Source organism: Merops nubicus, unplaced genomic scaffold, assembly GCF_000691845.1.
Source record: "Merops nubicus isolate BGI_N331 unplaced genomic scaffold, ASM69184v1 scaffold30819, whole genome shotgun sequence".
Taxonomy (NCBI): domain Eukaryota; kingdom Metazoa; phylum Chordata; class Aves; order Coraciiformes; family Meropidae; genus Merops; species Merops nubicus.
Genome location: NW_008630818.1, coordinates 8,747 through 22,630, shown reverse-complemented (window position 1 = coordinate 22,630; position 13,884 = coordinate 8,747). Strand labels below are relative to the sequence as shown.

Here is a 13,884-nt window from a genome sequence, read left to right as displayed (position 1 = left end):
CCCCCCGCGCCCCCGGCCGCAGCCGCGCACCTCTCGCCTTGATGGGGCTCTGGTTCTTTCTGCGGTGCACGTACCGCGCGGCTAGGCTGCCGTGCCAGCTGCCCCGGAGTAGTTCTGTTACAGGTTTAGATTCCGGGAACTTGCCTGTGAAAGACCAGTTCCTTCAAACTGAACTAGATTTGTCAGAACCACAATTTAAAAACTGTTTAAATATTTACAACAGAATTAACAGATATAAGTACAAAGTGCTACCGCTTCATACCCATATCACCCCTCTGCCCTGAGGTGATGTTAATGCAAGGTAGTATCTTAGAGCTACAGGTTTTTCAAAATGCTTTATTTTCAGTAGATAAAAGACATATGCATGATTTTAAAACATCCAAAAAATGGTCAGAGAAATTAAATAAACAGTTATGTTTATAGATATTATGTAGGGATTTGAGGGGTTTTGTACACATTTTAATATGATTCAGCTACCAAAACATAGTAATTGGTCCAAAAAAAAAAAAAAGACCAGCAGAAATACATAATTTTTTTTCAGCTTTGTTTGACTTCTGAAGAAACCACACAGACTTGTGCAATATCGTCATACTCGTATGTTCTCTTCAAAAACGTATCTGTAAGTCTTAAGCCAGAGACACTCTAGATAACGGAAAATATTTACATGAGTTATTAGAAAGAATTGCTAAGCTTATAAAACAGCTATTATAAGAAAATTATGCTATAAGGACTTACTTGCAATCCTTGCACTGAAGACAACAATGTGAGTGCAAGATGGAGGGATGAACTTGGGTGCAGCTTTCCAAGTTGCCTTCCCGAAACTCCACACCAGTGGATGGAATTCGTATTACACATTTCTAAAACCAGATCCATAGTCCTTTCACTGCTGGAGAAAATTGAAAACCAAGAATAAACCTGTGGGCTTTTTTAAGCATTCAAGGACTGCAGACATGTAAAAGGTTGATTACTTTATTATTCAGGTTACTATTAATCAAGCATTTATAAATAATTGTAAGGCAGGAAGCAAGATTTACAGTGATATGCAGCAATTAGGTTGCATATAGCTTTGTCTGTCAGATTAGCTAAGAAGAACTAAGATGCTTTGTGGTTTAAGTATGGGGTGCAGTCTTAAATGACACTGCAGCCAGTTCCATGGAATTCCATCTCAGATCTTTTTGAATCTCCTCGTTCAAATAGCATTAACAGGTCAGGATGGAAGGGTTTTTTCTTTGTGTTTCTAAAAATCATTGTGACATGAAAGATGTGTTTCGATTAGTTTCATGTTGCTAGAATTCATAGTAAAGACCAGGCTTGTGTTGTTCCAGGGTAAGGTACTGAAAAATGAAACAGACAGCTACAGCTTTCCCACTCAGGAAAAAGCACTAGAATCACATGACATCATTACCTGCAGTTTGTTATTTTACATGTAATGTCAAAAGGTTCTTCCAAATTTACAGTATCTGGTATTGTCTCCAAAGAGAGCCTGACATCACCATAACCAGGAGCCTGAAAAGGTACAAAAAAGTTTATTCTCAGATGCTGGATAGTAAAGCTGAAGCTTTTACTACAGTTTTCCCTTACTGCAACCAGCTTGGAATAAGAGCAATTTGAAGAAAAAAGATTGCCTCTTCATGGTTTTGATTTGTACCCAAGTCACAGCAGTGCTCCATTGACAGGTTTATTGGTTCAGACAAGGATTATCTTTATTACTAAGTTTTGAGGTAGTTCACAGTCTTGAAAGTTTGAATACCCATATGCAAGGGGTCTTGTCCCAGCTCCCGAGAACATCAGCTTTATTTCAGGACCTCTCTGATAGGCAGACAACAGATGGACAACATCAGTACAGTTTTCCTGCACACACCCACCACTACTCCACATCCTAAGAAATAAGAGATTGTCCATTCACTTTGCCATTTCAGTCCTTCAAGCCTCTGCCAAAATAATTAATTGCTACCAGCTGGAAAGGCACACAATGTGAACGCTTATCAGCTATCCAATCCTGTCAAGAGCTGAACCCTTCATATGGTCTACTAACAAACCTATGAGAAATAACCTAGTTGCTACCAACCAGGGCTGACTTTAGATGGTAACCTGCAGATAAAAAGCTTTCAATTTTCAGTCTCCACAAATTAAAGATCATAAGCGAAAAACAAGGGGGAAATTACTCCTGTCTGGCAAGGCTTAGTTGTGACACACATTTCAGTTCTGATGAGAGAAGAATGCTGTAGTAAAAGTTACATTTACAGCTTGATTAAAAGATATTCCTGAAGAGGTCCAGAAAGCCAGTGACTGACAGATTAGGAACAGGTTTTAGTCACACACTAAAGACACATGACATTGTAGAAAACTTATGAAAATTGGACATTAGAGGGAGCAGAGGAATGTCAAACTGATGGAAACTTCAGACCAGTCTAAGAATGTTATGTTTGGAACTTTTCAAGGAAGAGATGTAATTATCCAGCACTGGAGAAAGGCACACATTTTCAGCTCTATTCATTGACAGGAAGATAACAACTGGAAAAATTATAACCAGCTTCCTAACCAATGAGGAACAACATATTGCTCTAAGAGTCTGACGTTACATTAAAAAGAAAAAGCAGCAGTATTTTATAGAATAAACCCAGCAGCAATTGACCATATCAAGACAGGATCAGAGCAGATGAGAAGGCCTAAACCAATACATACATGTTTGCCTTAATGATTAGATACCTGCAAGAACTGATGGCTAGTGGTAAAGGCCTTAGACTAACACCAAAAGGAGTAACTCAAACTCTTTCAGTTTTCAACTGAAAATGAGATAATTGCTCGAAGCATGGAATCAGCTAGACAATTCCTTTCTTGTGCTACTCAAGAATAATGTTCTTTAACTTCAGACTTGTTCTGGATTGAATGCCTGTGAGCAGGTGGAGCACCTCAGCATACTGTGGACACATCTGTCTGGTTTAATGTCACCCCAAAAAAATGTAGTGAATTCCAAGACCATTCCACAAAATCAATCCATATAATGGTATGTGAGGGTGATCTGGGATACTTGTTTCACATGTGTGTTCCTGATCTGAACCAAAATGACGACAGAGGAGTACAGTACAGATAAAACTCTGGGCCTCTGAGGAAACAGTGATTACAGGACTAGGAAATGGATTAGGAGGAAAAAGACGGAAGGTGAAAGGAGCCTAGAAATGGAATAGACTGATAGCACTTAGAAGATGGGGGGGGTGTTGGACTGCAACTCAAAGGGGAATAAAAAAAACATTTAACAGTTTGCTGCTCTTCCGGAGACAGATGTTACTCAGAGCACACAAAATAGCTCATGTTTCTTTGTTAATTGCTAGCAAATTGCAAGCACAAAACTAGGATGGATGAGAGCGTTCAGGTGTGTTTCAAGTGAATTCTCAAAGGTTCAACAAGAATGAATGCAGAGTGAGGGAATATTGATTTAAGGAAGGAAAAAAAAAAAAATCTGTCTAAAGAGAAATTATAGGAGAGGCCAGTCAAAAATGAGACAGTTTATTAGTTAAAAACCAAACAATTTTCAAAATAACAGGAGTAACTAAGTTTAAGAAACAGGGCGGTTTCTAGTTTGATGGGATTATATAGACATCTAAAACCTCAATTAAATAAGAAGAGAAGTTCTAGTGACTTAGCTGTGATTTTCCAGGATCCAGGTTTCCCTGCCTAGTACCAAGTCAATGTGATTTCTCTACAGAATTGCTTGACTTATTAGAAGATGAGGGTTGGGGCAGAGAGAGGTAGAAACCAAATTAAAAGCTTTGTAAATTCAGACTTAAGTTTCAGTTGTCAAAGCTTTTTTAATTCTCTCCCATATTATACCATACTCAATTCAAAAATACATATCAGGTTTAGGCATTAGACAGGCTGAGTAGCTGACTTAAGCAAGATAGTAATTACAACTTAGCATTTATAAACAATTTCTAAATCAGCCAGAATAGGAGAGATTCAATCAAGACTGTGGACATGAAAGAGAAACAGTGTTATCCCATACATAAAAATTGTCATTTGAAGCTAAAATGGAAGTATGAATTAGGGAGCAGAAATCTGTATCGACAGCTGGCATACTTAAAGTTGAGTTCTTTTGTCAAAGCTTTTCAATATGTTGCCAAATGGCATCCAGGAAGTTAATTTTATTGTAACCAATGTATTTTGCTACATGGTTACTTGACTATGCCAATTCAAGTGCACAATCCATTAAGTTATGTAGTTCAGTGCTGTGAAATAAGAAAGAGGCATGTTATGTGCCAAAAAAACAAATCCTCAAGAAAATAAAAAAAAGGTTGCCATTCACATGACCCAAAGGAAAGAGTTTTCTTCAGCTACACTCCCTCAGAATACTTTTTTTTCCCCACGCTTCATTGACAAAATGAATTAAATAACATCCTCAAATACATACAGAAATGTGTGAATTGAGAATGAGGTCCAGAAAGTAAGCAGCTTAAACTTCTCCTTGAAGTCATTCCTAAATTGTTCATTGAGTTGCCTTAGAAATGGATGCTACGTTAAACTTACACTTAAGTTGAACTTACCATTCTTTGGAGCTGGCTAGTTTGCAGCCTTCCTCGTTCACCCAGATTAGTCTTCCACACAATGTCCAGTTTACCAATAACTGTTACACCTTTTATTACTCCAGCTTTCTCTGCAAATTCTTGCTTTGGTTTAAGGCAGTATAAGTATTGACGTGTATCCATGGGCTGTAAATAAGTCCTCGAGCCAAAAGTAGACTCACTAAAAGAAAAAAACACTGGGTTGTAACTTAAACAGTTATTCTAAGAATAGTTAAGAACCCAACCTTTTTTCCCATCCCTCACCAGTCTTACTCCCAGTGTGTATCTTATTCATTGCAAACCACATGGAATATTTTTGCGTTTTCACAACAGAAAACAATTGCAGAATTTATGTGGCATTAATAACTGAGGGGGAACAAACAAACAAAAAACCCAAAACAGATTCATCTGAGCCAGGGAGAACTGAGGTGGAAATCCAGTTTCCTACATTATAATTTATTATCTGTCACCTTAGCATTTAAACAACAGTGCTGGTAATTTTACTTCTGCTGTTTCGTTCCCTCCCAGTAAATCTCAGTGTCTTGAGCCCAAGATTCCTGTTCAGTACAAGAACGATCAGAGCAGATGCAAACACCTTGTAAGAACAATGCTCCACTACACTGCAGATTAACCCTTTGACAGACAAGGAACTTCGACCCAGACATCACAAGCTTTTTTATCCACAATAGTTTACTTAACACAGTCGACAATTCTTCTGGTATTTGGTGTTTTACTGATTGACACGAAATGACATTTAATTTATTTCAGCACAACAAATGTTTATATTCTGAGATTGATTCACCTTGACTGCTTCCTTCCTAGATCTTGATTAGAACAACTGAGAACAGTTACCAGTCTGGCAGAAGGAAGAAAGGGCAAGTCACATGGGTCCTATAAGGCTAAGTACATATACACAGATCAAGCTAGAATCAGATGTGACCTAAATTTTATAGAAGAGATACTGAAGAAGTAACAGGTTTTTGTGTTACTATGTCATCCATGTTACAAGTTATTTGAGAATTAAGCTGGGGACTTCTCTACCAGGCAGAGTGACAAAGTTTTAAGAATAGTTTCTGTAAAAAGAAAACTGCAACATATTTAGCAGCTGAATACTTAGCAGGAATTTGATCTTCTTAAACAAGCAAAGAAGTACAATCCCACTGTTACAGACAACTCATTAACTGTAATGCCTGTGTCTCATGGAATCACAATACAAAGGGTTTCTAAGTCAAGTATCCTGAACCTGAACATACCTTTCCCCCACTGTGTCAACTGCGTTCAGTTCTGCAACATTGTACATCATAGACGGCTCTAAAGAAACCTTCTCCATGAACATTGGAGAGGTAGTGATATTCTGAATCTGAGCTTCCAAAAACACTTCATCTGTCTGAAAAAAAAAGCACAAGTTCCTGAAAATGTTAATGAGTGTCACTAAAAAGAGTAGGCAGTCCTATTGTTAAAAAAAAGTCACATGTGTTTAGTTCATGCCTGCAAATTAAATTAATTAATGCAAGAAAAAACCTTAATCCCAGTAAGAATAGGAGCAAAAGTGTTAGTCAACAGATATCTTGCCAAACAATGGATGTGGGATAATTTTTCTATGTTCTAGCTACTGCTTATTTGTAATGCATCAGATCACCATTTCCCAAGACTTTTATCAACTCAAAAGCAACTCAAGTTTTAATCCAAATTATTAAACAAGAAAAAAAAATAGAATAAATGGTAAGGAATTGCTGTGCACAACAACATGCCATGCCAAGACTAGTGCATCAAGCTGTGTGAAAAAAAAAAAAAAAAGTGTTTGTTTTTCTTTAACTGAAGTAAAATAGTTTAGGTACATGCTCTGAGATTTTATTATTATCGCTACACATTTATGCACTGGCTAAAAAGCAAAAACCAGCCTCCTCTCTCACTAAGCTGCATCATGCCAATGGTTACCAATATTATATGCGTTCAACAACACAACGAGCATTCTGCCTTCAAAACGTTCCAAAACACTTGTCTGCTAACTGAAGCTAACGGCTGAAGATGGTACACAAGGACCACCTCCAGCACGGGCACCAAAGCTACGGACAGCTAAACTCCAGAAGCTGAAAAAACATAGAACTAGAAGTGGTTTTGCCTCATTGCTTCTGCGGAATTTCAGACCAGTGAAGTCACTCTGCAGATTTAAAATCTCAGTATAGAATAATTACAGAAAGGTCAGTCTACTAGAGATATGAGTGCCTGGAGAAGTGAAAAACAAAACCAAAGAAGTGCCAGCTGGGGGTGAGGAAGGCAAAGGGGATACCAAATCTGCATACACAAGAGAGCTTTTGATTTAGGCAGTTGGATTAGATGATCATTGTAGGTCCCTTCCAACTGAAATGTTCTATTCTATCAATTCTTAGGTATTTTGTTACAATAAATAATTTTTTTGAAGTATTTTTATGGGGGAGGTGGAAGAAAGCTTACAGTTTCTTTTTATACAGTGTAAATAAATGACTTCATCATACAAGTAGAGACATGCTTGTATACTACAAAATAAAAGTGGGACACATATTCAAAATATCTTCAGTCTCAAAAGGTATTGTGTTAGACAAATACAGAATGGTACTGCCCACTATTTTTTGTGCCTTATAAATATGCTAAACAAACCAGACGACAGCAGTGATGTAGCAGTGAAAACTGCAAGCTCCATGGGTTACCCCACACTTGCAGAAGGAGCTGGAAATAACCCTAACTAAAAACATGGCTCTCAATAATCATTACTACTACTACCTGACTGTCACCTGAACTGATTCTGTTTATATCCCATAAATCCATTGTGCAAAGTGCCCATTTACCCAAATTTTAGTTGTTTAAAATGCAGCAACCATAGGCAGAAATTTAGAAAAACGTTATTTGAAAGGGAAAAGAAAAAACAAGCAGCATAATGAAAAAGCAAGTTAGCTTTGTGTTATTCCTAGGTTGGCTAAGTATCACGTGATTATTTAAAAATATAAAATCCTGAAGTACTTCCAGAAGAATGCAATTTGTTTTAATACAAGGCACACCTTAAAGTGAAATCAGACTGCAGAAGTATCATACTGACTCATCGACTGTTACATGCAGTTAAAAGTTGGCAAGTGCAGTTCCAGCTAGCAAAAGGAAGGAAGAACATCCAACTGCTGCTCTCTCCTCAAACCCACTGTCTCCACCAACCAGACGTGAGAAGTTCTGTCACAGCTTGCACAAGCAGCTCTGTAATAAAGCCTACATTTCTATAGGTCAAAGCAGGAAAATTTTAGAAGGGATTAACTCCTTTTTTCAAATACTTAATCTAGTCAAATTTTGGTGAGATATTTTATAGGAGGATCCCCACAAGCAAGAGTCTGCAATAATCACTTTCAGTTTCAACAATGGGTATTAAAGAAAGAGCTAACCATCAAATGATTAGCTGCACATAGAAAGATGAGAAACATCAGTTCATGATATGCAGAACAAACATTGCTTTTCCATTATGTTTTTAAAATAATGTCAACAACAAGCACAGAGACAGATAGGCAATTAAAAAAGCATACATATTTATAAAAAAATAAATAAAAATTACCACAGAACTGAGGTCACTCTAATGGGAAAATAAAAAAAGAACACATTAGAGAAATTAGGGTTAAATGTTAAAGAAAAAGGAGGCTAACTTTCAAATAAAATGCATTTCTGCATTTTTTTGCACCATCTAAACAAGATAGCATTAGTAAGACAGAAACATAAATAAAAATGGATGCAAACAAAGATGACAACTACATTTCTAATAAGTTACAGCTAGTATGGTTACACTAGGTTTGCTTCAGAACAACTCCAAAGTAGAGCCTAAGGCACACAAGTCACAGATAAGATATGGTAGAACTGGTCCCCCCCAAAAAAAAGTTAGTTTTTGAGTAAATTTAAAATTTGCCCTGAATTTAAATCCATGCAATGTGTTGTATATGAAATGGAAAAACAGTCCTTGTCATTTTACAGATAATTTGAAGCATCTGCATACATAGTGTCTCAAAATAACAATAATGTGGTAAAGTATTGTAGCAAAGCTACAATACAGCAGCTTGTGACAAAATCTGGCAAAACTTAATCAGGAAAAACTCTTTTTTGAATATCCATCATTCCAGGAACCCAACGTTAATTGCAAACTTTGTTTCCTTAAGAGTCTGCGTATTTGTCTCCCTGTGCACACCTGCAGGAACGGAACCTTTTACAGAGCATTGTCCAAGGCACACCAAAGTCAGTGGGAGACTTTCTATAGCCTGGGGCAGGTAATTCAGTCTCGGGACTGCAGCAGGTTAGGGCGACAGGGCATGTGTTCTATGCATGAATTTCAGTGATCAACTTGATTTGGATGCTACTGCAATATGAGCAACAAGCAAGAAAATTAAGGTTCAGCGTCATTCCTTGTAGAAAAAAAAAGAAGTTATTAATTATAATTTCTAGTAAAAAATAATTTTAGTGGCAGAATTTATGAACAGATAGCATCACAGCTGTAATATTAATAGTAACAGTTGAACTGGTTAGTCAACCTTTAAAAGATCTTTAGTTAACAGACACATACAATTTTTTTTTCCTCCCCTGCTCCCAAGGATAACAGTCTTTCATAATATTCAGGATGAAAGTCCTGGTGCTTTGACAACAATATAGCATCACATACAACATATAATCAAAGACTTATTTCTAGGATTTTAAATTTTGACTTCTGTGGTCATAACACAGAGCAGCACTTTATATGCTTTCAGAAATTAAATCTGAATGGTACTGTATCAGTTCAGTAGAGAAATGAAAGTTGCTTAGTTATTAACATCCAAATTATTTCAAAAAGTATTTTTCAATTATACGGATCCTGTGGTAACAGCAGTTACATACATTTCTGTTCAGAAAGAACAAAAGGCACTAAAGCAACCTTTTATAAAACCTTTATGGGGTGCTGGGAGGAGAAGCCCAAACAAACAAACAAGCAAAAAAAAAAACCAAACTCAAATACCAGCTCAGACGCCAAAGCTTCTCATAGATCTTTATCATGAGAAATTGGTGGCTAATTGAGGAATGGAATTTAAGTCTCCTATCAAGGCCAGTCAGTAAAACAATTCTGTTAGAAAAGAATCTTTTTGACCTGTGCCACAAGTTCACTGAAAATTTATCTTAAAGAGCTTTTTATTTCCATTCATTATTAAGTGTTCCAGCATAAAGCACAATTAACACATGAAGTAGAGAGAGACAGCAACATTTACTTTATCTGTCCCTCTTTCTCCTACCACATATTTTATCTCTGAAACAGTAATATAATCCACACACAAAATGGAGCTTTATTTTGTTCACATAGGAATTACCTAGTTTCTTTGGATTATATTTGTTCTTGCAGCACAGCAGGAGATGTTTCCAGACATTCCCGTTTACAGATAACACCAGTTCTATTAAAGCACTCAACCAGTGTTATGTGCTTAGGCCCTGACGCTACCTGAGTATCTCACACCTGTCAACCTAAGCATTGAAGCCTCTGGCCTAGATGTATGTACCAAGGTATTTTTAGGCAAATGTTTTTCTCTTTTCCTCTCTACTACGGTATTTAAATAATTTACGACCTATGCCTTGATTTATCCTCCCTCTAAATAAATTACATCCTATAAGGTCTCATAATTTACATGCTATTCATTCACAGTGGAGAGAAAATCTTGACATCTTGCATCTGGAATCCACATTTGTAGAGCAGAAATTCCTATCTGAAATTTCTCCTTTGTTTTCTCTATTGATACTGTCAGGAAGGGAAAGAAATATCCCTGTTATACCTCTATAGCCATAATCTTGCATGATCAACCCCAGGTATGACTATGACAGAAAGAATCCAGAACAATAGTTCTGGAGGCTTTCTGCTTTTCTAAATCCAAGCTCATAGCACATATATGTGCTTAATTAAGAACAAACAGAACAGCAAAATATTTTCCACCTAGCTTAAGACAAGTTATTTTAAAAATTATCAAAATTCCATATATTTTCTTCTCCTCTCACTGACACTTTGGTCTTTTTTCTTCTATTATTCACTGGAACATAAACCACCTAAAACTTCATTTTAAACTGTATTAAGATGCTCTTTGAATTTAATCTAACAATCTAATGTGAAGTAATAAACCCAGCACACCAAAGCAAGCCCAAATACACACAGCTCTCACTTACCTCAGCATTGTAGAATTTGGTTTTCACATCTAGTGGCTTAAGGACCTGAATGAAAAGGGAAAAAAAAAAAAAAACAAAAAACAACAGATTCACAACTGGTTTCAGCATAAACTATAGATAATATTTTTAGTAAAGTATTTTATTTCTTATCTTGCACAGAACATATGCACTTCTTCTAATTTGCACACTTGACTGCCTTGCTACTAAGCTGTTTTCTCAGACTGAAACCAAATACTTCTCCACGTGAGCACTGGCCTCTTACAAAACCAGACAAATTCAGTGCACTAAACCCATCTATGGTTTTAAAATAGTGTTACATCCATCTCGTATCCTGAAGTGGTCTGCATTTGCTTTCAAGAAAGACCAAGAACCATGTAATATCTGCACATCCTTCAGTGTTCTACAGCAAAAGTTGCTGAGGGTTTCTCTAAAAATAAATGAAATAGAGAACTATTCATGTGATGATTAGCTTAAGCAACAAAGCATTATCTAGGCTTTGCTTCCTTCTTGAAAATGCAACTGTTGCAAGAAATAAAAAAGCAAACAAATCATTTTAATGACATGACATTAAATCAGCAAGAGAAAGCTATTTGATGATATAAAATGTGATAAGTATTGGTTCTTAAGTGCTTGAATTTTGTGCATAAACCCTCTAGTTAACACATTCAAATATGAAATGGATATACACTGATGTAACCAAAGGAAATAACCTTCTAATATACTTGTAAGGAAACAAATTTAAATTATCTTGCTGAAGATATTTATTTCTCTTTACACAAGGAAGCTTTCTTTTATCCTGAGAGACCCATAAAGCTCCAAGTTGTGACCATGAAGAATTCAAGATTAAAAAAGTAGTCCTCAGAGATTATTGCATTGTAACAGGCATAATGTTCAAATCTTTCAAGTAATCTTAACTGTCTCTCTCTATTTAGAAAAAAGGTAAAAATTTTAATTCAAGTGTTTGTTGGTTGTTTTTTTTCTATGAAATACTTTGCTTCAGTGATCTTATTAATTTCACTAAATTCTTGTTTGTTCTCAGATTTTCTAGCTGGTGCCTCCATGTCAAATTAAAAAAATAACAATCAAAATTGCTCAGAGAAGCATTATGACTCATAATGAATTGAATACTCATAGAATGGTGTTGAAGTATATATATTAGTGACACGGTTTAGCAGAAGACTTGGCAGTACTGCACTAATGGTGATAATCTTAAAGATCTTTCCAACCTAAGCTATTTGATGATTCTGAGTACTTTTCGAGAAGCTCTTATGCTTCCTTCTTTGAAAGGAGAGATTCAAATCTGAATAGCTTGCCTTAGCTGCCAGGCTAAAGCTGCCTGTGTCAGATTCAGTTAAAAAACACAGAAATTACAATATGCACGTAGACCTCTGAAAAGCATCCAGAAATAAGTTTCCATATCAAGTAAAGGAGGCAAATTGACATCTTGAACAAGGCTCTAGCAAGGACAAGTTAAGGAAGGGAGAGCAGATGAAAACCAGATCCCTGCATAGACATACATTATTGATCAGAGAAAGCCTATAGGGAAGAGCAGGAGAGAATACTGAACTCCTCGGTGAAAAAGAGTGGAGAAATTGCAAGGGAAACAGTTTCACAAGGAGAGCACGACATCACACACAAGAATGAAGATCATCTTCAGTAAAGATGAAGAAATAGGGCAGAACTTGGCGTTCGGAGAAGAGTGTAGCGTGAAAATTTATATGCAAAGATTTTCCTTAGGATTGCCTGGAAAACACCTGTGACTAATCAATACCTGCCCTTTCAAGGCGCCCAAGTACAAACAGAAACAGCACTTGGGTGCTCCTTGCATGGCATAGCAATTCAGCCTTCTAAAGACCGGAGTGCTTTTTTTCTGAAGCATATAGGTAGAATACTAGAAAAGAGCAAAATGAAATCACCTGCAACTTGTGAAATATTTGGGTCTCTATTACATAATGTGCCTGTATTAACAGATGTAATGGATAACCTGTAGTTTGTTAATCAAACTTTGATTGTTTATTTGTTTTCTTTTAATTGTTTTTCTTGCTTGCTTTGAAACTCATTTTTCCTGCTTAAAGATTAACCAATAGAACTTGCTGTAAGAGCAGTCTGTTCGAAATCGCATGCTTGCTTGCTTTGAACATACAGCTATTCTGTGTTGTAAACAATGAAAATAGGGGGAAGAATTGGGGTTAGGTTGGGTAATCATGTGTGTAATGAAACAATCACCAAGAATGATACAACCCCCTCCTTCAAGACCACTGGAAGGCAGAAAGGACCCCCTAGCAACAGCTGGCGCAGCCGCAGAAGGAAGAAAGAGATACGTTACACCGGAAGAAGAAGAGCATATAATGAGAGACTTGGGGGGGTTGTTGCGCGCCGTTGGTGGAGTGAGGAAACTCCCCGGCCGCACAGCGCTGTTTTACTTATTGCTGCTTGCTTAATAAAATTACTAAATTAATATTGGCGTGGTCTCACTAATAAAATATAACAACAGATGCTCTGTGAGAGCATCTAAAAATGTAATCAGTAAAGTATTTTGCCTCATCCTCCACCCTATGGGAAAGAGACCACAATTATCCAAGTCTCAGCATATTTCTCTAAAAAATAAACATCCATTAAATACCCAGCTAAATCAGACCCTTTCCTGCCAGTAATTTCCTGCCTTCCTCAGTTACTCTAATTAATCTCAAGTCTTGAAATTTGTGCAGTGAAACAAAAGTTTTCAACGCTATCAATTACTTCTGTGGATATTTGTCAGATATAACACATTAGACTTCTTTTGCAGTTTCCTTTAAAAAACAAATTACTAAGTTCCAATTTGAAAAAGTTTACACATACTAAAAATACATTTTTTGCAATCTAAACTCAACCGTTAGATGGGTCAAAGTCAGAATGAACAATACTTGTTTTGTTTAAAAATAATCTTAAATCTGCCTGCTACAAAAAGGTTTTTTTAAAAGAGTAGATTTTTTCTCAGTAAATGAATAAAAAATGGTAAGATATTACTTCTGAAACACTTAACCACATAGTAATTAGAAGCCATCAGTTCATGTCAAGTTTTAAGTGATTTTTTTTTTTTTATCAGTGTCATGGTTACAGGGGCTGGGACCAGTTTATCCTTATGTGGGTAGAACCCAAACCTTGGTCT

At 36.5% G+C, this 13,884-nt stretch overlaps 1 protein-coding gene across 1 annotated transcript in view; it reads right to left on the bottom strand.

The window, feature by feature from the left end:
- Window positions 1-537: 537 nt before the first annotated feature.
- Window positions 538-13,884, bottom strand: part of TRAPPC13 (trafficking protein particle complex 13) — a 16,124-nt gene continuing 2,777 nt past the window's right edge. Inside the window, exons 6-11 of the mRNA XM_008947415.1 lie at window positions 10,737-10,781; window positions 5,813-5,946; window positions 4,542-4,740; window positions 1,406-1,506; window positions 736-886; window positions 538-642 (exon numbers count right to left, since the gene is read on the bottom strand). Of these exons, the coding sequence (XP_008945663.1) occupies window positions 538-642; window positions 736-886; window positions 1,406-1,506; window positions 4,542-4,740; window positions 5,813-5,946; window positions 10,737-10,781 (735 nt within the window). The remainder of the gene's footprint in view (window positions 643-735; window positions 887-1,405; window positions 1,507-4,541; window positions 4,741-5,812; window positions 5,947-10,736; window positions 10,782-13,884) is intronic.